Source organism: Dama dama, chromosome 30 (genome assembly GCF_033118175.1).
Source record: "Dama dama isolate Ldn47 chromosome 30, ASM3311817v1, whole genome shotgun sequence".
In the NCBI taxonomy this organism is placed as follows: domain Eukaryota; kingdom Metazoa; phylum Chordata; class Mammalia; order Artiodactyla; family Cervidae; genus Dama; species Dama dama.
Genome location: NC_083710.1, coordinates 22124385 through 22150484, shown reverse-complemented (window position 1 = coordinate 22150484; position 26100 = coordinate 22124385). Strand labels below are relative to the sequence as shown.

The following is a 26100-nucleotide window of genomic DNA, read 5'->3' as shown; positions in this document are numbered from 1 at the left end:
ATTTTGCTTTTTTCCTTTTCCAGATCATTTCCCTTGCAGTTTTTATGTTGAAATACTATAGATTAAACTTTAAGTATCTTTTGTTAAGTTTCAGTGTCCATATTGTTGCAGCCTTGTCCCCAAACTTATAATATCTGAAAGTTATATTTTATAATATTAATTCTTTTTATAATTGAGCACCTCTGCTGCTGACTTTCTAATAGTAAATTTAGCTGATACAATTTTAAAACTATATTTTTCTCAGATAAATACTGGCTTTTTGAAGCCAGTGGTATATTCTGTGCAAGATGGTATGTTCTTTTTCTTTTCTATTTTTCTGTAATAGAATTTATTTATGTATTTCTATTTTCAGTCACATTAACCTTACTTTAGAAGACAACTTCACAACGATCTAGAAGGAACGGGATTAAAGATGACTGAATACTGGGCTCCAGAAAGTTAAAACAATCAGGTACAAACATTTTTGGAGGGGATATTCCCAACCAGTCAGTACAAAATGAAATCATCTGGAATATACACAGGAAAACTTAAAATATCCCTGCAGTACAGGGGAAAGTCCAAGCTCAAGGGCATTGAAATGAATCCTGGCTCCAACCCTGACTGGCTGCTGACTGTTGGTCAAAGTATTGAAATATGTCTGTTAAACAGAGGTAATGATGATATCTGTTTCTTCTGGCTATTATAAAGATTAAATGAGATAAGGCAGTTAGTGTTTGGCAATAATTTGGGTAACTATTTATTTTAACTATTATTATTGCTCCTGTTATTTAGAATTCATGTTTATCACATCATCGATGTGGTAGTCTATATGTGTATTAGTGGATTTTTAAGATGTATATGTTGGTATATTACTGTAACATTGTTATTAATAATAGCCCGGTGAAATCATATAGATAACAAGATGAGATGATTATAATCCTCACATATATTCCACAAACTGTATTCCTCAGGTAGTGTAAACTAGGGAAGCTAGTTTTCTCTATTATATCTGTGTCACTTCGGAATAATGTTAAAAAACCAACCAGGGAATTCCCCGGTGGTCCAGTGGTTGGGACTCCACACACTGCCTTGGGTGTGGGTCCAATCCCTGACTGGGGACCTAAGATACTGTAATATGCAGCAAGACCAGAAAAAAGAAAAACAAAAACCATTTTCCACAGTGCCACAGATTTTGACATTTTTTTCATAGTACTGCATAATAGTAATTAATTGTGAACCATTTTTAAATCTTCAAAGGCATTCTGACAAAAATGAAGTGATATTAATAATATATTTACTGTTGATTGAATCTGACTGTTATTTTTTTGAGTATGGTAATGTTCATCTGCCATACATGTGATTATGTCTTAACCTGATTAGTCAAATAAATGGAATGACCTGTTTTACACCATTCCAATTTTTAAAGAGTTAAGATAGTTGCAATTAATCAAAGACACTGAAAAGAGCTATTTATTTTGTTTCCTTGAACACCCAGGATATGGTGGTGTTTAAAATTTTCTATTAGCTGATATAGAGTACTTTTTGGGATACATTGTTAGGTTAAAAAAAATAGATTGCAAAAGAGTATGTAAAGTATGCTATTTTTTGCATAAGGAGGAATTGGGAAATAAAAACACATAAATATATATACTTATTTTGCAAAAAGAAACAGAGAAATAAAGCAGAAACCAGTGAAATTAGTTATTTACAGTGGTGGAGGAATGTGGTGGGGAAACAAAACAAACCCCAGGATTACTGTGGAGTGATCTCAGCATATTAGCAGGATTTCCTTCTACTAGGAACAAAGGTGTCCCGAAGTTCAGCAAGAGGCAGTCGCTTCTCTAGTTAGATTCCATTTCCTTCTCTTGTTTCTTTTTTTTGCCTTTGAATTCCCTTCCTCTACTCCTCTCCTTTCTTTTCCCTCTCCTATCTTTTTATCTTTTATTCCAATAAACTGGGGACAGCTATGGAAAAGATCTTTCCAGTTAGGATGAAGCAGAAGGAGAAGAAATTCCAGTATAGACGGTCTGCAGTCAACAAAAGGCTGTATTCAAAAGATGCTTTCAATAAGTATCTTATGTTTTCCTCTGAGCCGTGTGTTGTGGTGGTAATAGCGGTGACTGGGTCATGATCCCCTCCTTCTTTTTCCTTTTTTCTTATAACTTATCTATTTATTTTTGGCTCTGCTGGATCTTTGTTGCTGAACAGGCTTTTCTCTAGTTGCGGAGAGCAGGGGATACTCTGTAGTTTCAGTGTGTGGGCTCCGGATCCCCTCTCTTAAAGATCTTGCAGATTAATAGAGAAGACAGATGATATAGGAGTAACTGCCACATGAAATGATTTTTCCCATATTGGCAGCCAGATCAAATTTTAGAAATTTATAAGTGAGGAAAGTCTAATTGATCCTTTTCTCAACAAGTTTATTTTTTCCAAACATTAGAAGTAATGATTTGTGTTGATTGCCATAGTTTGAGTAACTATTATTCTGAAGGTATCATTTATTATTCCCTATATGCTAAGAGACCTTTTTACAGCTGAAGAAAACAGAATTTTACCAGTATCCTCAAGTGAATATAAAACATTAAGTACACTGTTAAGAGTTAGCCTTATTTTGATGATTGCTTTTATCTATTGCTAGGCTCTAACTGCTTGTAGGTAACATCAAGTAAGATGTTCTGATGTTAGCACTTGAATTCTGGGTTTTATTTGAGTAAATAGAAGCCATTGTGGTAAATCAGAGTATTAACATTGTTTGACATGATTACATTAAATTGCTTTTGGGGGGAGAAGTGAAAGTGAAAGAAGTGAAGTCGCTCAGTCGTGTCCGGCTCTTTGCGACCCCATAGACTGTAGCCTACCAGGCTCCTCCGTCCATGGGATTTTCCAGGCAAGAGTACTGGAGTGGGTTGCCATTTCCTTCTCCAGAGGATCTTCCCAACCCAGGGATCGAACCTGGGTCTCTCACATTGTAGGCAGACGCTTGAGAGAATATTTATTCCTATTTATTTTCAGTGATGATTGTGTAACAATTTAACCAGAGTCCAGACATCCTGCATATTTTGTGACAGGGCTGCTTCTGCTGTTACTTGTATGTGGTAGAAGGTAGTCATTGTGGAGACAGTTAATTAAGGCAAGAACATTCAGTGCAATGGCTACATGCTTGGTGGCTGTTTCTTCAGATTTTTTGTTAAGGTCTAAGGTAACACAGTCACATTTGTTCATTCATCCTTTCGTCCTTTTCGTTCATTCATTTTTTTCCCTACTTAGCAAATCATATACTCTTCAGTGAAGCTGAGAATTGATAGGTCTGCTCTTCACAGTGATTTGGAACTTTCCAGTCCCAGAGGAAGTTTGACCAAGGTCCAAAATTTATTTTTTCTCATCTCTAGGAAGTGAACTCTGAAATGAAAATTTTCTACTCATTCCCTAGTAGATGTTTATCTTCTACTAGGGAATATACTAGGGAATATCCTGGGATTATTTTTCACATCTCTGCTGAAGGAGTCTCATCAGAGAACAACAGTTAAAACATTTTTTATGTTTTATAGCTGTTAACACCCATGCCCCAAACTTAATTCCCTTCACTATATTTGAACTTAGCTTCTTTTCTCTGTTAACTAGAAAAGTGAAAGTCACTCAGTCATGTGTGACTCTTTGCGACCCCATGGACTGTACAGTCCATGGAATTCTCCAGGCCAGAATACTGGAGTGGGTAGCCTTTCTCTTCTCCAGGGGTTCTTCCTAACCCAGGGATCAAAGCCAGGTCTCCCACGTTGCAGGTGGATTCCTTACCAACTGAGGTGTCAGGGAACCGTTAATTAGAAGTAAAGTAATTTTAACCTGCCCAGTTTCACTCGACACATGGTATCCTGATTTTACCACATACTTTTTCCTCAGGGACTACACAGAACCATGGAAGACTATGTGGAAGATGACCCTTTCCTTCTCTATACTCTCTATGGAAAAAGTGGCAAGGTTAGAAAAATCATGCCCATGGAGCATGTATTTTCTGTCATGTAAAAGAAAGTTTGTCAAACATCTATCGGTCATTCAATAGGAAGATCAATGAGATAGTCTCTTTTCTTTGCGAGGCTCACAGTGTAGTGGCTAAGATGCTGGCAGGTCACTGTTGTGGGTGTAGAGAATGCCTGGGGGCCAGCAGGGGATGTGGGATTGTCTGAGGGTTAGAGGAGGGGTTCCCAGAGGTGGTGACGTTTGAGCTGGATGAAGAGGAGGCCACCCCCACTTCCACAGATAACGCTGTTTAGTCGCTCAGTCGAGTCCGACTGTTTATAACCCCGTGGACTGTAGCCCGCCAGGCTCCTCTGTCCATGGGATTCTCCAGGCAAGAATCCTGGAGTGGGTTGCCATGTCCTTCTCTAGGGGATCTTCCTGATGCAGGGGTCGAACTCGTATCTCCTGCATTGGCAGGTGGCTTCTTCTCTGCTGAATCCCCAGGGAAGCCGTCCACAGACAATGCTGTCCTACGGAAGGGTCTGGGTTGAGCAACGTTGCTCCACTGCCAGAGATTTAAAAAAAAATTCAAAATAGTTAATCTTTGATGACACATCCTTAATTCATCGCAAGTATTCTTTATTTCATTTCTGTCACATCCAAACATTACAGTCAACCAGCTTAACTCTGGTCAGTGTCCCAACTGACGTTGGAAGTTTCACATCTTTCAGCAGGCACATCCATCTCCATCTTGTGTTAATTTTATTAAATTTATGAAATATCTCTTCAGTGTTAACAGCTTAATATTAACTGCCACCATTAACTTTCATTTTTCTGTTTTCCACTCTTTGGAGAATAAAATGTAGTCAAAATGCCGTAAAAGACGTAAATCAGTATCACAGCCGGCATAGTGTGCAAGACAGCACTGTGAACCATAGACAGCACCCTGAGCCATAGCATTGCTGTGCGCTGACTTGACATGCTAGTTTGTGAGCTCCTGTCGGAGAGGAGCTTGAAAAGCAGTCTATAGAACCTGAAAGTCTTACAGAATGTTCATAGGAGATTTCTTTGTTGTTTTCTGGGAACAGATTTGGTGAAATAACAGGCTCACAGCCTTAGCAATGAAATTACTTTATTACATGGTGTTATGCTGCCAGGAAATCCTTAAAGGGTGAGGTATCCGCTGTTATTTTTGAAGGATTTTTTTTTTTTTGACTATGCATGCCTGCTATGTAATCTTAATTCTATTTCTATATGCTGTATTGTAAATTGAATTGTGGAAACTTAATAATTTGTCCATAGTTAAGTATCATAATCCACTTGGTTCTTCATATGCATGCAGGAGCAGAGTTAATATGGAGAGCACACACTCAAAGGAATAATAAAATGCATTTTGGTATCTAACTTTATGGAGATGTATTTCCTTAATTATGTTCTCCTTGAGCTAATGTTAAAATTTCACCACTTTGCCTTTCCAAACAGATGCCCGTGAAAGATGAAAGAGGTGACCTGGATGTAAGCAAAGTAGTGAAGGTGAGCTGGCCTAGGGTTAATTCTCACCTGTGTTGGTGAGTTGTGTGGGAAAAGGAGGGTCCAGGCCAGGATGCAGATTCCGGGAACATGATCTTAATGATGTAAACGTCAAACTTTCATGCCCTTGTAGTGTATTTTTCCCCTACAGATTTTTTAATTGCCCACTCTTGGCAATTCAGCCAGTCCCTAACTTAACAGTTCAACCAGTCCCTAACTTAACAGTTGGGCCCAGAGGTGGTTGGGTGCCTTCTGCAGAGATGCCTGCTGTCATGCAGGTTGGCCGTGGTGTGATTGAGGCTCCTAAAATGTGTGGATCCTTATGTACACTCTTACTGTATACAGTGTATGTGTGCATGTGTGTTAAGTCACTTTAGTCGTGTCTGACTCTGTGCGACCCTATGGGCTGCAGCCTGAAGTATGTGTGTGTATGCGTATATATACACACACAGGGTATACATATATGCTGTATATGTATACAATATATACAGTGTATGTCACTATATATGCTCATGATTATGCCAGACAAAAGAATGTATTTTTCTTCAAAGAACAAAGATGCTCAATTCCTTGAGAGTAATATTAAACATTTACTTCAGAAAAGTATATTTAAAAAGTGTATTTTATAAATGAAGTCATCAGTTCTCTATGAAAAAGTTTCCCCACAGAATTAGAAAAAAATGAAATTTTGATGACTCATCTCCAGCAGCCAGCCTTCTGGCAGAGATTTAAAAAGCAATATTCACATTTGTGTTGTGTTTAGGTTATGTTGTAGTTACTTGTTTTCTATTAAATTGTGAGCTCCGTGAAGGTAATAACTAGGTATTACTTTTGTCTTGGTATCTGATACTTGGTAAATGTTCATTGATACCATCAGACCCAATGTTCTCTCACCCAGTAGCCTTCTTTACCAAATGTACCACTGCAGGTGATGTCACAGACCCACACACTGGAATCCTATTGGTCAGTAGAGTTATGGCTTGGGTACCATAGGTTTTGTAGAGGTGGGCCAGGAGGAAAGCTCAGAACTAATGATTTGTAGATTAAGGAGCTGGCTGGATTGACAGCCAGATTCTAGGCACCTAAGAAACCACTTGATTTTGTAGCAATCAAAATCCAAAAATCTGCTTGAAAGGAAAAAATAAGGTAGCAGTCAGTCACTGTATATTACTTACGTAATATGTAATATGTCACCATCTGTCCTGTTCTTGGGAAGACAACCCATGGTGGGCATTGCCTTGTTCACTAAAAACTTCATGAGCACAGCAGCCCAGGCCTTACAAATGTGAGCAAACACTGGGTCTGCCAGGAGTGTCACTTTTTATGTGAACTTTTTACTCAGCAACAAATGATGTGTGGAAAGAAATCTGGTCCATCCACTCAGAAGCTAGTGATGTTGGAGGATTTCTTAGTCCCTCTGACCCTCAGGCTCCTCCCAGGTAAAATGAGGACAGCACTGTGTGTGTCCTTCACTTGGGAAGATGAGAAATATAAATAATATGTCAGAACCCCTTTAACTAGCACATTAGCATGTCTCCGTGAAATATTCATGCCAAATCCCAAACATTGTTCCTTCTGAAAATTAAAGACTTAAAAGGGAAAAAACATTAAAATGAACCACTCATAGTAAATAAGACTCCTTCCTAGTATAAGGAGGTGGGTGATTTAAAGTAGAAGCTTAGACACAAAGCTGACATAACAAGGTTCTGTCATTAGCGCCACAGGGGTCCCAAAGATGATAGGAGACATCCCTGTCCAGGCAGGATCTTGCAGTTTGAGTGGCATAGTGGGGAGCAGTGGCCAGATTTGGCACTAGGGGAGGCTCTGCCACTCATGAGAGCGATGCTGCTAGCATTGACAAACTGCTTCTCCTCTGTATTGGTTTCTTCACATGAGTTTCCTCCCTGACAAAGCACCACAATTCAGGTGGTGTAAAACAGCAGAAATCTATTCTCTGACGGTTCTGGGGGCTTGAAGTCTGAAATCACGGTGTCGGCAGGGCCACGTTCTATGAAGTCTCAAGGGAAGAAGTCCTCCAGCCTCCTGGTTGAATTATGTCACCAGCTTTCCTGGGTCTTCAGTTTGCAAATGCAGATATAGGACTTCTGCACCTCCATAATCTTGTGAGCCAAGTCCTTATAATAAATTAATTAATTAATTTCCCCTGACTCCTTTAGCTAGTCTGATCTTCTCTCTACTAGAACATATATCTGGTAAGATGGACTTAATATCTGATAGAAAAGACAGGCCTTAGAAAATTCTTTATTCCTTTAAAGGTACATTAAGCTAGAGTATAGTGATTATTGGGGCTTCCTGGGTGACTCAGGTGGTAAAGAATCCGCCTGCAATGCAGGAGACCCTCATTCGATTCCTAGATTGGGAAGTTCCCCGGGGGAAGGGACAGGCTACCCACTCCAGTATTCTTGGGCTTCCCAGGTGACTCAGACAGTAAAGAATCCGCCTGCGTTGCGGGAGATTGGGTTTGATTCCTGGGTTGGGAAAATCCCTTCGAGGAGGGCATGGCAACCCACTCTGGTATTCTTGCCTGGAGAATCCCCATGGACAGAGAAGCCTGGTGGGCTACAGTCCATAGCGTCGCAAAGAGTCAGACACGATTGAGCGGCTAAGCATAGCACAGGACATGGTGATTATTGCGGGAAATGCCATTTGTTAGGCATGTTGGCCATTATGTAATCTTACTGTAATCTTAAACATTTTTGGAAGTTGAAAAGTATGTAAGTGTATATATTTCCAGGATAACAAATAAGTGAAGAAGGGAATGGCAGTCCACTCCAGTATTCTTGCCTGGAGAATCCCATGGATAGAGGAGCCTGAAGGACTACAGTCCATGGGGTCACACAGTGTCGGACACGACTGAAGTGACTTTCCACACAGCAAATAAGTAAAAGCTGTCTTTAAAGAAGCTTTATCATGTCCACCTTGAATGCTCTTAAGGGAGTGTGGCTGCTTGTAACCTTATTGGATGTTGTGCCGGGTTTGATTGTATCCCCCTCCAAATTCATACGTTAAAATCCTAACCCCCAAAGGTAATGGTTTTAACATTAGAACCCGGGGCCTTTAGAAGTTGCTTAAGTCATGAGGGGAGAAACTTCATGAATGGAATTAGTGCTTTATAAAAGGGGCTCCAGAGATACCCCCAGCCCTTCCACCACATGAGGACATAGTGAGAAGACACGGGCTCTGAACTAGGAAGGGCACTTTCATCAGAACACAATCATGTCAGTGCCTTGATCTCAGACTTCCCAGTCTCCAGAACAGTAAAATATAAATTTTTGTTGTTTATAAGCCACTCATTCTATGATATTTTGGTTTAGCAGCCCAAAGGAACTAAGACACATCATTATTCTGGAAGGTGACCTTATTTGGAAATGGGGTCACTGCACATGTAAATCATTTAGTTAAGATGAGGTCATGAGGGTGACCTAACCCAGTATGACTGGTGTCTTTATAAAAGGGGGAAAATTTAGACACAGAGAGAGACAGACTTGGGGAAGATGATATGAAAGACATTGGAGAATTCAGCCCTCTGCAGGCCTTAGGGAGAGGGCTGATAGATCTTCCCTTCACAACCCTTAGAAGGAACCAAACCAGCTGATACCTTGACTTTGAACTTAGCCTCTAGAACTGAGAGACAATAAAGTCCTGTTGTTTAAGTCCCTCAGTTTGTGGTACTTTGTTACGGCAGTCATAGCAAGCATATGTACATACTTTCTGGGTGTTTCTTCCTACCAGCCCCCTGATCTGAGTGGGTGCCTGAGGGAACCCACCAACTGCTCCAACTGAATGGTTAGAACTGACCCATGAACTGAAACTTCTGGACATATTCCTTGGTGTCACCTTTGGCACTGTCCTTTCCCAAGGGCTTCTTTTGCTAAGACTCAGGCAGCTGATGAAATAGCAGTCTTCCCTCTTTTTTCCTGCTTTTACCCCCAGCCTATTTTCCAAAGCTACGTTTAAGACATAACTGCCACCGAAAGTGCTTGCCAGGCATTCAGCGCCCCTCCCCCCCACCCCCCCAGAGTTCAGCCTTGGATGGTTCCAGTGTCTTTGAGGAAAATTAATAGGTGATATCTGATTCTATCCTGGGCCTCTGGCTCTTGGTTGTGGTGAGAACGGTCCAAAGTGGTCGAACCTGTAAAGGCAATTCCCCGAAATAGATAGTGTGCACACCGGTGCACACTCTTAAGCAGAAGGGGGCAGAGAAATGAAGGGGGCAAAGAAAATGTGTTTTCTATGAATCATTTTTTAAATAATCTTTACAAAATTCTTTTTCAGCCAGTCCAGGCTACTCTGTCATCTTTGAAGATGTTAGATGTGGGAAAGTGGCCAATTTTCTCCCTTTGTTCTGAGGAAGAACTGCAGTTAGTTCGTCAGGCCTGTGTCTTTGGCAGTGCCAGCAATGAACTTCTGTATACTACAGTAAATGATGAGGTAATGTTGAAGAAAAAATTTCAGCCACTTATATTTTTAGTAATATGTTTGCTAAATTGAAGATCTTGGGGGAACTAAGGAATTAAGATTAAAAAAAATGCACAGAGTAAATCCTTATTTATTAAATAATGAAGCAGTTTTACTGTAAGGGGACTATGCCTGTTTTGAATGTAATTACAGGTTTGTCAGAAATAGAACTGCTTGAGCTAACAGTGGTTTTCCCCCACAGATTTTTGTGCTTGGCACAAACTGCTGTGGTTGTTTGGGATTAGGTGATGTCCAGAGCACCATTGAACCTCGGAGACTGGACTCTTTAAGTGGCAAAAAAATCGCCTGCCTCAGCTACGGGAGTGGGCCACACATTGTCCTTGCAACAACAGGTAACCTAGGAACACAGGGTAGAATTTTAGCCATTGCTTCATTTGTTGAGGAGCAAGACTGGGACCACCCCTTTCACAGAGAACATACTCTTTGATTGGGCAAGGCTTTCTGGCTCTGCCCTGTGAACTGGTCTATGCTTTGGACTGTATGAAATATGAACATATCTGGATATCAAAGTAAGAAAAGGTAGCCGATGGAATCTAGCAGTTATTGGCACTTTGGTTGTCAGAATGACAGTGCTATAAGCCTACTTTAGAAGTGTAATTATTGTGCATTAGAATGCTGAACCTCACTCTGGACATTTTGAACTTGAGATTCTTGATCTACAAACAGAGAGATTAAAACTAGATTCTAAGATCCCCTCTAACTCTTAACATTCTGTGATTCTGACATTAAACAATGACTGATGGCTCTAATTGGTGTCAGTAGTATAAGGAATTAAATATTCTCTTGGCTTTTTCATGCATTCAGACTGATAAGACTTTATCATTAAAACGTACCTTATTGTGTAGTATTAATACATATTCAAAAAAGTTCATAAACTATATATGCACAGTTTTATAAATAATTACAAAGTACGTGTCCATGTTCTGTTGCCCAGATCAAGAAATACAATCTTATGATTACCCCCAAAGCCCTGAACATGTATTACACTGCACAATAAGTAATATAATAAAGATTTTAAAAATTAACTTGATAACCATTTATAAATAAGGAAATTAAGATTCAGAGAAGTTAAATAGCCTTACAGTCTTTTGAATTTCAATCTGGGTTTTTTTTTCCCCTCATAGTAGCCTTTTTTCTGTTATTTATCAAAAACCTATCTTCCAGTTATTTTAATTGCATCCATTTAAATTTCATCTTGTTGCTTTGAGGCAGAATGTAGTTTAACTTTCCAAGTGTTTTCTTTTATAAAATGAGTTTTGTGGAATAGGGAAGTTGATTAACTTTCGCATGTGAATTTTTAGTTTCCATTTGTGGAAGTGTGTAATATATATACTTTCATATAATGAGTAGTTGTTTTGAAAGTAGGTTATGTTTCTTTTTATTTTCAGAAGGAGAAGTCTTTACCTGGGGTCATAATGCTTACAGTCAGCTGGGCAACGGGACAACTAATGCTGGTCTAGTGCCCTATCATATCTCTACTAATCTGTCGAACAAGCAAGTCATTGAAGTGGCCTGTGGGTCTTACCATTCTTTGGTGCTAACATCTGATGGAGAGGTGAGAATAGTCAGCCTAAATCTCACTGATCATAAGGTTTCAATAAGATTATATAGATTCCTATAGCAGACATGGAAATATGATCGTTTAATTAAAATAACCACCAACCTCACATTCATCTTACTCTTGTTAGCAGTTCATAGTCATGGTGTTTATATTATGACATGTACCTGTATGTGGTAAGGATTTGTATAACTGCAAAATGTTGAAGGATGTGTTGTTACTTCTCTTCACAAAAAGAAAAATTCCCCAAATGCTAGAAAATATGACTGAGGCAAAGTAGATATTTATAAAGATTATATGACATTCGATTATAATTATTGCTGTTTAGGTAGATAATGCCAATAACCTAATTTTATAAAGTAATATATTTTATGAGAATGCATCCTGTGAAAACCTCCCTGCCTATGTTGTGAGAATTTATGAATATCAAGCACTTGGAGGGCAAAAATGAGGCCAGAAGTGCCACTTGAGACACTCTGTATATTAGCGTGTTTTATTTACTGATTTCTTCTTTCAAATAGGTATTTGCATGGGGTTATAATAACTCTGGGCAGGTAGGGTCTGGATCCACAGCCAATCAGCCAATCCCTCGGAGAGTCACCGGCTGCTTACAGAATAAAGTGGTTGTGAACATAGCCTGTGGGCAGATGTGCTCGATGGCAGTGGTGAACACCGGGGAGGTAAGAAAGGCATTTCATGGGTCGCTTCAAAAAGCCCGTCTACCTTCTCAGTGTTCTGCTGGCCTCACGACAGAGACCATGACTGCTTTTCGGCTTTTGTGGGCATCAAGTCTCTTGTTTTCTCTCAGGTCTTTGTCTGGGGCTACAATGGAAACGGGCAGCTGGGACTCGGCAGCAGTGGCAACCAGCCAACCCCCTGCAGGGTGGCAGCTCTCCAAGGCATTCGTGTCCAGCGGGTATGTCCCCTGTGGGTTTACGTGTGCCTGTTTTTAAATCTATGGTGGCAGACATACCAGTGTACTAAAAAAAGGTCAGTCGTCTTAGCAGGATAAAAAGTTGAAGTAGAGGTTAAAGTTATTTTCCTGAATTTAGTTGTAATATTTATCAGAAAATTTTTTATCTCCAATGCACTCTCACACGTAGCTCTTGGAATGTAAACTTTTATTGTCTTTTCCGAGGAAACTTTGGCAGTTTGTATCAAGAGCGTTAAAAATATTCACCCGCTTTGATCTGTAATTCTGCTCATAGGGCATATATACTAAGGCACCAAAGAGAAAGTGACTTATAGAAGGTATAGTTCTTAGACTATACCTTAGTTCTTAGAGCAGACAAAACAGAAAAAGAATGAAAGAAAAAGAAAACAATGGTAAATAATAGATGTAGCATAATTTATCCAATCAGACAGTAAGTTAATGGTTAAATAAGTGATACTAAATCTATATGAACAGAAATGATGCTTACAAAGGATTTTAATAGATATATGCTCTGTTAAGTAAAAAGATACAGGATTACTTATACAGTATGATCATTTTTAAAAAAGCCTTCAATGTATATTTCTATATTTTTTATAAATAAACAATCCTGACCTTAAGATAACTTTCATAATTATATTTTTCTATATCTCTTTCACATTGAATTTATGTTTTACTTTCATAATAAAAAGAGAAAGTAGTTCTTGAAAAAGAGAAGAGTCTATTTCTTATTCCTTTCACACACTTTGATCTCTGTGAGCATGATGAATGCCACAGTAAAGGTGGCTAAACTGGACTCTGGTCACTGCAGGACTCATGTTGATCTCAGTGCAGTTTTCACCACACATGGGGCCTAAGCTACATCTGGAGGGGTGTTGGCTGACTTTAATGCCTGCCTCTCTGGCTACCGTTGCCCCTTTTTCATTTTTGATTCTTAACCTATCTTGTGGAAAGCATGTTTCGCTCTGTTTGCAGGCCTGAGTGGATTTGGTTTTTCTCTTTTCAGGTTGCCTGTGGCTATGCACACACTTTAGTATTAACAGATGAAGGTCAAGTGTATGCTTGGGGCGCAAATTCTTACGGCCAGTTGGGTACTGGCAATAAAAGTAACCAGTCCTACCCTACCCCTGTCGTTCTGGAAAAGGACAGGTAATATGTGTATTTTCAAAATGAATTCAGTGTTCTTCAGTGATAAAACAAAACTGAGGCATGATACAGAATTATGGGCAATTTATTGCTAGTATTAGAATATTCCTGAACAAGACCATTCATTCCTTTTTAAAATTAGCTTTAGAATTTGGGGGAAGGTTGAGTGTATGTTAAATATTCTATTTTAGTTATCCATATTTCATCTATACTTGTAATAGTTACTCTATACAAACTACAATGACTAAACCTCCAACAGCTCTTCGGCATTATTCTTTTCACTCAGAAATTTCCTTTCCCTCCATTCCCATTGTTCTCTATTTCACATTTCTTAAGGAGTTGATAACATTTGAGGTCTGTCTTCTGTGGTTTAGGAAGATGAAAGTACCTCCGATAGGAGTATAATGCCATTCACCCAGCTACTTATCAGATTTGCCAGATGAAAAGGGTAGGGCTGTTTTTCATGACCTCAACTCCTAGGCTCTCACTATGAGGAAGAGCAAATGGTTATAAAATTAGAACGTAGTTTTGTGCACTTGTGTGCATGGTTGTGTACTGAAGTGAAAGTCGCTCAGTCGTGTCTGACTCTTTGCAGCCCCATGGGACTGTGGCCTGCCAGGCCTCTCTGTCCGTGGAATTCTCCAGGCCAGAATGCTAGTGCGGGTAGCTGTTCCCTGCTCCAGGGGATCTTCCCAGCCCAGGAATCAAACCCAGGTTTCCTGCACTGCAGGTGGATTCTTTCCCACCTGAGCCACCTGGGAAGCCCAAGAACACTGGCGTGGGTGGTCTGTCCCTTTTACAGAGGATCTACCAACCCAGGAATTGAACCACAAGGTTGTGATAAGTGATTAGCATAACCCCAGAGTTTTTTTCCCCAAATTATCCTACTATTTTTGAAGGTCTCTTGAACTTCTCAAACATAGCCTTATCACTCCCTTTTCACTCTTCATTTCTTGACACAGAAGCATGGAACACGAACATTTCATTATCTTTTCTGTTAAACCAGGGTTGACATCATAGAAATCAGTATTGCTATTTTCATTTTTAGTGTACATATAAATATCTATGATATCTGATTTTTAAATATATGGATAAGTTATTTTGCATTTGTATGTAGTTCTTTTCTATATTTCTGTCGGAATATTTAACAGTGAAAATGAAGAACCAGTCATTTTCAGTCCCTTGATTTTCATTCGAGTATTGACCTCCCCACCCGCCACTGATCTTATAGTAAGACCCTAGACTCCTTAAGAACTGGGGATGATGGAGAAGGAAATGGCAAGCCACTCCAGTATTCTTGCTTGGGAAATCCCCTGGACAGAGGAGCCTGGTGGGTTAGGCTTGCAAAAAGAGTCAGACTAGACTTAGCAACTAAACAACACAGAGAGACAGAGACTGGCGGCAGACGGGGGCCAAGGGCCATGTATGCGGCACCCCAGGATCATAGGAGGCACCCCTGTCCTACGTCTGCATTGGCCTCCTGCAGCCTGATGGCTGCGGGGCCTCAGAGGGCCACTGGCAGGGGTCTGCTGCTGAGCTCAGAAGTATACCTAGCATCACACCAGTGAGGGGGTCCACAGGAGGTGCTCCTGGATCTCTCCCTGCCCCATGCCTGCCCAGGACCAGGTGCTGGTTTCCAGATGCTGCAGTGAGCCATTCAAGCAGGAAAAAAAAAACACACACACAAAGAACTGGGGGGGAGGGAAGATAATGAAGGTCCTGTGCTGACAGGCACACAGGAGATACAAGCAGCCATGTCATTTTTATTTCTCTTAAAGGTAGTTCAGAGCCACTCAATAAAAAGAGAAGAGACCGTCTTGAGGCTTTGAATAATCACAAAAGTGTCTCAGGCCAGCAAATCCAGTCACTCAGGACATTTAGTATTTAGACAACACGGCACAGAAGTGTGAAAGGACCAGAGTTAGCATGGGTATAAAAACAAGCTATATCTGCATGGCGCTTTACCATTTTTCTGGTATTGCCTCACTTCACATAAACTTGAACTCCTCTGTCCTTGGGCTCATGGAATCAGCTGCCATGTGCCCACCAGCAGTTTGCCCCGCCTCGTGCTGCTGGTCCTGATGGGCTCAGAGCGAGTGTCGGGTCTTCTCACTGTAGTCACGCTGGGACGGACAGAATATAGGGCGACTCGGTGGGAGAAAGCCAGAGAGCGAGAGACGCAGGCATGGTAGTTAGGTGAGTGTCCAGATACCTGGCACTGGAGAGTTACCTGTTCTTTTCTGTCTTTTTAAAAAATCTTCACAACTTAAAAACATTTGTTTTTTTAAATTATATAGGTAAAAAAAAGTATAAATTGCTAAACATGTGCATACTTAATGTTGTCCACCTAAACATGATTTTGGCTAGAATATCAAGGATGAGTGTTTTGAATGAGATGTTCCTGCTTTTCTCAGTTTCTCGTGCTTGAATTTCGTGCGGTGATTTTGAGCTTGTGGGCTCTCTGTCGCACGAATATTGCAAGGGAGGAACCTCTAGGTTTGCACAGGCTTGTTCTGCACCTCCCCGCCCTTTTCAGTGACTGAAGCTTTGCAGGAACATTATGACTTACCTCTCAGGAACTCGTGACTCTTGGGGCTCATTGTGGGGAGGCTGGGCTAATTAGAAAGAACAGGATTGAACTCGGGGTGGGATGGCTCATCAGGTCTTGGTTGCGTGTTCCCAGAAGTGGAAAGTGAAAATCTGGCTACGTGGTTTATTTGCTCAAATAACAACCCAAGAAAAACCTGATTTTTAAAATATTTTTTTCACAGAAACCTATTTATGATGAAGAATGCTAACGTTTTATGTTCACGGAGAAGTGATTTTCATAGTTAAAATGATTCTCTTTAACTCAGTCATTCCCAGTCTTTCTGAATTTTTAATACTTTGATTTACCAGCATTTAAAGTTCCATAAAAAAACATATTTTGAGTTAAATTGATTTCAAAACTCACTTTGCCTTGAATTTTTGTGAATTTTGTAGTTTCTTGAGGTGTTAATAATTAGTACTGTGTTGGCTTCACAGAAGCAGAATTGAGAAACACTGCTCTGGATCTTGTAATGGTCATGATTTCTTTTCTGTTGTTTTTCTTCTTCACAAATTACCTTATTTTCGCTCTTCAGTTTTCTGTTTTGCATTCTTTCTCATTCTCTGCCATTTTAGTTCTCATACTTCTTAGCCATTAAGCCGTGCCATTGTGGTGGATCGTTTTATTTAGGTGATGCCAAATCCATTTATTGTCAACGTATCGTAACTTTTTTTCCAGTAGGAATGGCTGGCTACAAAATAAAGCATGCTCTACACCAGACCTCCTGGGCTTCCCTCGTGGCTCAGCAGTAAAGAATTCACCTGCCAATGCAGGAGACATGGGTTTTATTCCTAGGTCATGACGAAGATTCCCCTGGAGAAGGAAATGGCAACCTATTCTAGTATTCTTGCCTGGAAAATTTCATGGACAGAGGAGCATGGCACGCTAGTCTTTGGGGTCACAAAAGTGTCCGACATGACTTAGCGACTAAGCAACAACAGTGCCAGACCTCCTGGCAGTAAACCTTAGCTCAGTTTATTGTCTACTGCATGTATGACTGGACAATTTGAACTTCCATATTTGCTTTTTCGTATGAATCAGACGAAGGACAGATGACCTCAGACAAAGGCAGGGCGCTTTGGCAGATGCTGGAGTCCCAAGCCCAGACCTGAAGGTTCCTCTAAACTTTCTCCCTTCTCGTTGCTGTAGCAGCTGCTATGGTCAGCCAAGCCCAAACCCCACCCCTGACTTCCCTAGTGGCACTGGGTGTTCCAGGGAAACGCCCTAGCCATGCCCAGGGACGGCCAGCCTTCGCAGCTTCTCTGGATCTTTAACTCCCTGGCTGTGGAAGCAGCATCCTGCCTCCTTGCATGAATGGCAGAGACTGCTTCCCATTCTTGGAGGGTCATGGTAAACATTTCTGAAGTGAATGTAGGGATGAAGTTATTTTGGTTTTCTGGTATTGGGTAGTTTAGCACAGAAGTTCACGGTTGTGTTCCAGTCAGTTACATTTTTCATGGAACGTTTGTTATCAGGGAAAAGAGAGGTCCACCAAAGTGCACAAGAACATTCCTGACCAAGGACTTTGTGCATAGTGACACTGAGAGGCAGTGAGTACTTTCTGTTTGTTCAAATAGAGGGTGTGTGGGCACAGGTGATATGAAAGAAAGCTGGCCATGAACGGTAGGCAAATTATAGTAGGCCTTAAGGACATGTGTCTGGATTTTTGTCTTGTGGGAAGTCAGTGAAAGGTTTGAAAGGAGTCATGAGAATGGTTTTTCAAGAGAATCATTAACTTGACAGCATTGTGCAATTTAGGTCAGGAGAGAGGAGACCTAAGAGTTACATCAGTCTGGATTTGGGGTGTGCTTGATGAGGCTCTGGCAAGTGGGAGACATTACCAAAAAAGAATTTGTTGTTATTTTGCCAACTGGATATTCTGAAGAAAGTGCTAAGTGAGGATGGAAGAGAAGTCAGAGATGACCCTAAACTTCCTAAAGTTCTGGGAATGCTGGTACCATTGCCCAAGGCAGAATCAGGATGGCACCTCACTTGGGGTAAAATATTATTTTAAGTCTGTGTGGTGGCTTGGTCTTAGAGAAGACAGTAAGTTTCAAGTCAACAAAACAGTGGTTTCCATCTGGAAGTGTTCTGAGAACTATCTGCCTGTCAGCCACTGAAGTAGGGTCTGACATAATGGTTGATCCCAGAAAACTGCTCTCTGGGGTTCTAGATGATACCGTTCAGCGAGTCACAACTACTGCACTTACTGCTTGCAGTGTGAGTTGGGGTGCCCCATAGCATGCTCCATGGAACCCTAAAATTGGTGACATTTTGATAAAAATATTTATTGACCCTGGGTGGAGATGCCCCACATCTTTTTGATTTGCTGTAAGTAAGCAGTGTTTTAAGAAAAAATTAAGCCACCTTTTTTTTTTGGTCTTTTAGTCTCTGTTCTCCTGGCTTGTACTTCAGTTTCAAAATAGGTGCATATTTTTATCAGCCTACTGGCTAGAAGTGGTAACAAGCAGACCTTCATGATGTATAAGTGGTATTGAGACATTGCTTAAATGTAAATAACGGTTTGGTGCCTGAAAATTTACAAACTTAGGCTTAATGAAGAGTTTTTTTTTTTTTTAATCAGTTAATGCTAAGGGAAGGAAAAATCTACTTGTTTCTTCTCCTGTTGACTGTTTACTTGGTGTGTGTTTGTGAACCTAGAATTATAGAGATTGCAGCCTGCCACTCGGCGCACACGTCGGCTGCCAAGACGCAGGGCGGCCACGTGTACATGTGGGGCCAGTGCCGCGGGCAGTCGGTGACCCTGCCGCACCTCACACACTTCTCCTCCACCGACGACGTGTTCGCCTGCTTCGCCACGCCCGCCGTCACGTGGCGCCTCCTGTCTGTGGGTGAGCTGACTGCTGTCTGTTGGGTGATGGCCTGAGAGCTAGGAAGAAAACTCTGGTGCTGTTGTTTTTCAATAGTGAGGACTTTTGTTAAGTGCAGTATCAGGCAATTCATTTCCCTCTCACAGGCTCCTGTGAAAGAGAACTCACCGGACTAATTCATTTTCCTTAAAAGTATTAGAAATCTCATACTAAAATTCAAAGAACTTCGGATGGCTTTTTGATGTGACTTGGGAAACCATGGCTTTTATTTTTAGCGGGCGTATTTACTCAAGCTTTCAACATGTTTATTTAGTGAGGTGGTTGGGGCTTTAGTTGTTTTGCCAGATTTACAAGCAGATGTGTCTGAGGTTCTTATAACGATTGCAGCAGCGGGAAATCTGTATTTAGGGGGAAAAGCACACTGCTCAGTTGGTCACTTATTTTGGGAAGTCAGTATTTTCATGAGTGTGAGCAAAGCGATACTATATTTGGCCTGCATTTTCATTGGAAAACACTGGTGTCATTCCCTTAGAACCTGACGACCACCTCACAGTGGCCGAGTCCCTGAAGAGGGAATTTGACAACCCCAACACCGCAGACCTGAAATTTCTGGTGGATGGAAAGTACATTTATGTGCATAAAGTCCTTCTCAAAATCAGGTAAGGCATCATTTGAGAATTGAAATAAATATGTTTATTATTTTCTAGTTGCAAAGACCTATGTCAGGCACTACAGTGATTCTGAAAAACTGTAAGGATCTTTTCGCCCTTATGAGCAGACAGTACAGCAGGGAAAATATGTTATATGTGAAACAAGAAATCATAGAAGCCGTCATATGCAATGGGTGGGGCGTGGTGCAGGGCATACACACTCGGCTTCCTCTGAGACTCTGTAGACAGCTTGTCCACCTTGGCGCTGGAGAGCAGCCATCCAGCCAGCGGTGAGCATCCACTGAGCCCTGTTGGGGCTGCTTGACCTAAGTGAGCCTCCCTGCCCAGGACCTGAGTGAGCCCATGAGAGTCACTCTCCTTAATCAGCTGTGGGATACTGTAGGTTTAGACCTTGAAAAAAGACAAGAGCAGCAAGGTTTGGGGTAAAACTAACAGATAGACTTTTAAAAATTCACTTTTATTAATATGGGTAATTTTTGAGCATCCATTTAAAATGTGCAGCCTGAGGAGTTTTGACATCTGTATATTCTCTGGAAACCACCATTCCACACCAGGACACAGAACACTGGCATCACCCCCCTCAAAGACCCCTCAGGCCCTAGCCCTGGGGCAAGCCCTGATATTCTTTCTGTCAGTATAGATTAGTTAGCATTTTCTAGAAGGTGATGTAAATGTAATGAAACAGTATGTATTCTTCTCTGCCTGGCTTCTTGCTTCTAGCCTAATGACTTTGAAATTCATTTTGTTGTTGTGTAACAGACATCCAAGTCCTCCTGCGTGAGACTCACAAACACAGTATAGTATTTCAGTCTCAAGTTCACTTCTTAGTAAGGCCAGGCTGTGCAATATTTGTTCACTTCTACTGTTGCCCATAAACCTTCATAAAAATGAGGAGGTTGTGGTTTGTTAGGGCTGTTGTAACAAAGTTCTGTAGGCTGATTGGTTTCAATAACAGAAATTTATTCTCTTATGGTTTTGGAGGCTAGAAATTCAAGATCTTGTTGAATGAAGTGGGTTATTCCATCCTCCATCCCACCTTCTGGTGGTTTGCTGCCAGTTTTTTGCCCTCCTTGGCTTATGGCAGCATAACTCCAGTCTTCACATGGCGCTCTCCCTGTGTTCAAACCCCCTTTTTATAAGGACACCAGTTGTATCAGTTTAGGGCCCACCCTAATGACCTACTTTTAATTTGATCCCTTCTCCAAATATGGTTATATTCTGAGGTTAGGACTTCAGTCTGTGAATTTGGGGATTCAATTCAACCCATAACAGGAGGAGAAGAAACAAAATTACTCAGAATTAAAAAAAATAAAGCCACCTGATTTCTATAAATGCTGCTCCGTGGACATGGTGTGGGAGGGATCCGTGGGAGTCTGTGGCCAGAGAGGCGGCCGCCCCACAGCAGGCTAGCTATTGCAGCCTTCTCCAGTAAACCACTGTTTGCAGACTTTTGGCCAGCAGACGAAGCCAGGGACCCAGGCCAGGACATGAAGGTGTGTGGTCTGTGTTTTTCCTCTCTGCATGTTAGTTGCTTCCTCTTTAACCACTACAAGCACGTGCTCCTCAGGAAGGTTATCGGCTCTTGCCCAGAAGCCAGGACCTGACATCTTTCTTCCTTCAGGTGTGAGCATTTTCGCTCTTCATTGGAAGACAACGAGGATGATATTGTAGAAATGAGTGAATTTTCATATCCTGTTTACCGAGCCTTCCTGGAGTACCTGTACACAGACAGCATCAGCCTGTCCCCCGAGGAGGCAGTAGGTAATTCCCACCAGACTTGACCAAGAGTTTGGCAAAAAGGTGGTTTGTGTAGAGCCTCAAAGGAAGTCTCTGTGAGGGAAGTCACAAAAGTAGTTCTGTTTTTGTGTGCTAAACCCAAACTCTTTCCTTCTTCCCGCCTCATACAAAGGTTGACTTGATGGATAAAATGAGAGGTGGGTGAATTATCAACCCATCAACACTGTGGGGTGGGTGCCATTCAGTCTGAATTGCTATACACCGTACATAGCTTTTTAGTTTCCACAACCTGCTGCCTTCAAGATATTTACATTATAAAAATGGTAAGATGCATGTAATAAGAAGCCCTGCTGGTCTCCATAACTGTGACTGTCTTTTTGGGACAGACTGCCGTGGTCCAGTGCCTCACAGCACTTCAGGGTTACTGACGGTAAGAAAGTAACACAGGGTGTCCAGTTGGGCACAGGGTGAAAAACATACTTAGTTTCAGCTTACAGCTGTCAGTGTCGTTGGCCAGTGGGACAGAAGAATTAAAGAATTGCTTCTGTAAGGAACCAAAGAAAGAGTTTAAGCCTCACATTTTAAAATTCAGTATTCATTTTACATGTGTAAAGCTGGTAACACTTTTTACCAGATCAGCATTTAATTTTCCTCGGGTGAACAGAAGTGTGATTTCTGAAGTTTTCCAGTTTTCCTTCCTTTCTCCCACAGTGCTGGAGGGCCAGGGCCCATGGTGTGCCACGCTCCCCTCGGCACCTGTGAGGGAGACAGACCGAGCCCTGCCCCGTGGAGCTGGTGCTCAGGGGAGGGAGGCCAGTCCTTAACGAGAAATCAAAGCGGTCAGTCAGGAGGTCAGGGAAGGCCTCCGTGAGGAAGTGTGCTGAGGAGAGAGCGGGGGGAAAGCAAGCAGACACCCAGGCGAAGAGCATGCTAAACAAGAGACAGTGTGAGGGTCTGAGACAGGAGCACGGGGAGCGCGTGGAAGAGGAGGACAGGGAGAGAGAGACTGAGGTGGGCAGTGGAGGTAACTGAGGCCAGGCAGCTGGGTCTGGCCAAGACCAGGTCATGGTGAAGGGCTTGAGTTTTAGTCTTGATGTGATAGACAGCCTTGGAAGATTTTGACAATGAGGGTTGCGTATTTAGTTTTTGCTTTAATAAAATGGAAAAAGGAAGTAGCTTAAACAAGGTGGTTTCTTTGTCACCCAGGGACACAGTGCAAGGCATCCTTACGTGTGGCCCCTGGATTCACGTCCACGGCCATATCTGCACTGCAGACAGCAGGACAGAGGAAGGGACAGTGGCGATGTGCCAAGGGCAAACCCTGGTGTCTGCTAAGGAAGTCCCACTTCTTTTAAACCAGGGACCAGAGATGACCAAGGCCTTAATTAGCTGCATAGGAAGTAGCAGGGAGTGGTCATTTCTAGATGGCCATGCTCAGCCACATAGTCTAGGATTTGGGGAGAAAAGGAGGATGGGTTTGTGTATTTTACGGAGGGAGGAGGCACCGGCAGCTTCGACTCCAGGAGTGAAAAGATCAGGAACTGTAATGGTTGAGATGTAAGGTGGTGGTGCCCTGGGTTAAGGTGGTCTAACATGGAGGTGTTGAAAGAGATAAGAGTCTGGATACATCTTACAAAGCGAGCTGACGGAATTTGTTGGTGGTTGGTTGTGGGGTGTGAGGGAAAGAGAAGGATGGGGGGGTTGGCCTGAGTATGGAGAGCACCAGGTTTTGCTCTGGAGTTTGAAAAATCAAAAGAGTCTGAGCTGCCTTTTAGACATCTGTGTGGCAGGTTTTCTATAGGCCCCTGGCCAAGAGTCTAAAGGAGGCCTACATACCACATGTCTAAAAATTTAAAGTTATGTGTCAAGCTAAAAGCTTCAAATAAAATGTGTTAAATTCTCATACCTTGAAAAATACACCTTCATTAAGAACTGAGAGGCCAGGTTGGCATGTCATCTGGAATTGAGGGTAGGTCTCTTGGAGTTCCGTGCTAGGACACCATTGCGCAGGAAGGTCAGGCTCCTGGCCTCCAGCTTGGTATCTGCCATCTTTGTTTACCCACCACCAGCTACATCCTGCACCACAAGAGGTGCACGGGCACCCAGCCTACTCTCCACGCTCCATCCATCCCGCCCTGGCCACCCCTTGGGACTGGGGGTCTGTACCTTGGTGACAGGGTCTAGGGGAGGAAACACTTGCGTGTGTGGCCTCAGGGCTGATTAGGCAGGGAGTCCCAGGGTCCCTGGGGGCTCAGACAGTAAAGAATCCACTTGCAATGCAGGAGACTCGGTTGGATCCCTGGGCCAGGAAGATCCACTAGAGCAGGAAATGGCTACCCACTCTAGTATTCTTGCCTGGAGAATTCCATGGACAGAGGAGCCTGGCGGGCTATAGTCCACAGGAGCGCAGAGTTGGACATGACTGAGCGACTGGCACTTTCACACTTTCCTAGAGTCCCAGGTGCACGAAGTGTGGTCTAGGAGCGGGCACGTGGCTCCCTGGCCACTGTGGGAAGGCGTTGCCTGGAGCAGGTGCAGAGCTGGGCCCTCCTGAGCGGAGGATCCAGGCAGTACCTGTGAGCACACGCATATGTGAGTCTGGTGCCTGGGGTGTGGGGAGCTGTCAGTGTGAATCTGAGAGTTGTTGAGAACTGACTAGAAACAATCAGGTCATTCACAGCTCTCAAGATTTCAAAAGATTTCAGTTTGTTTCCCCAGTAGGCCATAGGCCTTTCTTCTATGATAATACTTGTCATGTTACAACAAAAGCAAGTTTCCAACTAAAATCTATCACATTGTGTAAAACTTACTGTAAGGTTGAAGAAATCCTGGCCCTGTGTCCTTTGGGCCCTCTATGCAGTACCTTCCATGAAAAGGTTATCTTGAAGTAAACATGACAACAGTCTAGAGTCATGATTTAGATAGCTTTTGATCAGGTGGCAACCAGGACTGAATTGGACCTAGCAAGTGTTCTATTCTTCCCAGGGTGTAGGACTACTGAGCCCATGGTGTGGATCCCATTCATGCAGGGGTGGAGGGGACTCTCACAGTCTCTCTAGCTGAGTGACATAACTTGAGGGCCACTCACTTCACCAGTGACATTCTTTATGGTAATTAACAAATCCTCAAATGGAGATTTAAATAGCCATAATTGAAGCCATTTGACAAGAGCCTTTCAAACACTTGACTGACTGACCATTCCCTTTTTTTGGCTGCACTGAGCAGATGTGGGATCTTGCCTGACTTGGAATTGGACCCTTGCCCCCTGCAGCAGAAGCTTGGCGCCCTGGGCACTGGATGACCAGGAAAACCCTCTGACTGACCATCCTTGATTAGAGTCTTTCCACAGTGTCCCTGTGTGCGTGTTCAGTCACTCCGCCCTGTGCAACTCTGCGGCCCTGTGGACTGCAGCCTGCCAGGCTCCTCTGTCCATGGCAAGAGACTACTGGGGCGGGTTGCCATTTCCTTCTCCGACAGTATCCCTTGGAGTAGCTTAAAAATCAACTTAAACATCTAAATCACTCTATGTTGTATTATTTGAAAGTAGATGACAGATAATATAACAAGAATCATCAGGTTTTTACCAGACAGTATTAAAACTGTGAGGCTGGAGATCATTTAGGGAAATAAGTGAAATAAGAGTCTGAATACTGAACTCTTGGGCATCCGAGTACGCGGCAGTCAGGAAAAATGGTCCAGCCACGAGACTGAAGAGTAACTCCTGAAGGAGAAGCAAACCTGAGCAAGTGTTTGAAGCGGCTCTCACAGCACGTGTGAATGCTGCCGGGGAGGTGCTGAGGCTTCGGCGGGGGCGGGGGCGGCAAGCGGAGGAAACGCCATTTTCGCTCCGCTTCTTCCCCCACAGCCCCGTGTCTGAGAGCTGCACTTGCTGTCAGCACAGCCGTGTCCTTAGATCCAGCCACACACGCACAGTGTGTGCGTCAGCCTAAGCTTCAGTTCCCACACCCCTTCGCTGAGGATTATATTGGGTTGGCCAAAAACTTCGTGTGGGGTTTTCCATACGATGTTACACACAAATCTGAACAGAAAGTTCTGGCCAACACAGTATTTAAAATCATCTCTGACGGATTGAGTGAGTTTAAATCAGGATACTTGAGATCACTCCCCTAATAGACATCTCTTTCTACCAGGATTGCTTGATTTGGCTACATTTTATAGAGAAAATCGTTTGAAAAAACTCTGCCAACAAACTATCAAGCAAGGAATCTGCGAGGAGAATGCCATCGCGCTGCTGTCGGCCGCCGTGAAGTATGAAGCTCAGGTAAGAAGAACATCCTCTCAACGAGCTCACCTTACACTGAAAGAAACTCTGCTTAAAGATTTAATTTAAACAAAGTACTAAAAGAAAAAATATATAAGGGAATGTTAGGATGGAGCTCAAGGGCAGAAACCATGAAGGAAAGGATTGATAGATCTGATCTCAAAAAATCAAGATGTCTACACACGCACGCACACACACACACACACACACACACACACACACAAATAGAAAATAAATGACACTCTGGAAAAAAATATCTTTAACACAGTGAAGCAAGTTTACCATAGTTAATGTATAATTCTTTAAAAAAAAATAACATGAGCAGTTTGATGGAAAAAAAATGGACCAAATGGATTTATGAACAAATGTAAACTAAGAATGAAAATAAGATATA

The 26100-nt window shown here is 42.3% G+C and overlaps 1 protein-coding gene across 13 annotated transcripts in view; it reads left to right on the top strand.

Annotated features, from left to right (window-relative positions):
- RCBTB2 (RCC1 and BTB domain containing protein 2) overlaps positions 1-26100 on the top strand; it is a 56094-nt gene that overhangs the window by 24505 nt on the left and 5489 nt on the right. For 8 of the 13 annotated variants that reach the window (XM_061133638.1, XM_061133633.1, XM_061133634.1 and 5 more), the window contains 13 exons: positions 353-451; positions 3877-3954; positions 5416-5466; positions 9760-9915; positions 10145-10295; positions 11352-11518; positions 12043-12201; positions 12330-12437; positions 13459-13601; positions 18847-19037; positions 19549-19675; positions 21309-21448; positions 25576-25706. In XM_061133638.1, the coding sequence (XP_060989621.1) occupies positions 3892-3954; positions 5416-5466; positions 9760-9915; positions 10145-10295; positions 11352-11518; positions 12043-12201; positions 12330-12437; positions 13459-13601; positions 18847-19037; positions 19549-19675; positions 21309-21448; positions 25576-25706 (1587 nt within the window). In that variant the 5' untranslated portion in view covers positions 353-451; positions 3877-3891. The remainder of the gene's footprint in view (positions 1-352; positions 452-3876; positions 3955-5415; positions 5467-9759; positions 9916-10144; positions 10296-11351; positions 11519-12042; positions 12202-12329; positions 12438-13458; positions 13602-18846; positions 19038-19548; positions 19676-21308; positions 21449-25575; positions 25707-26100) is intronic. The other 5 variants (XM_061133641.1, XM_061133642.1, XM_061133643.1 and 2 more) reach the window with 3 other exon arrangements.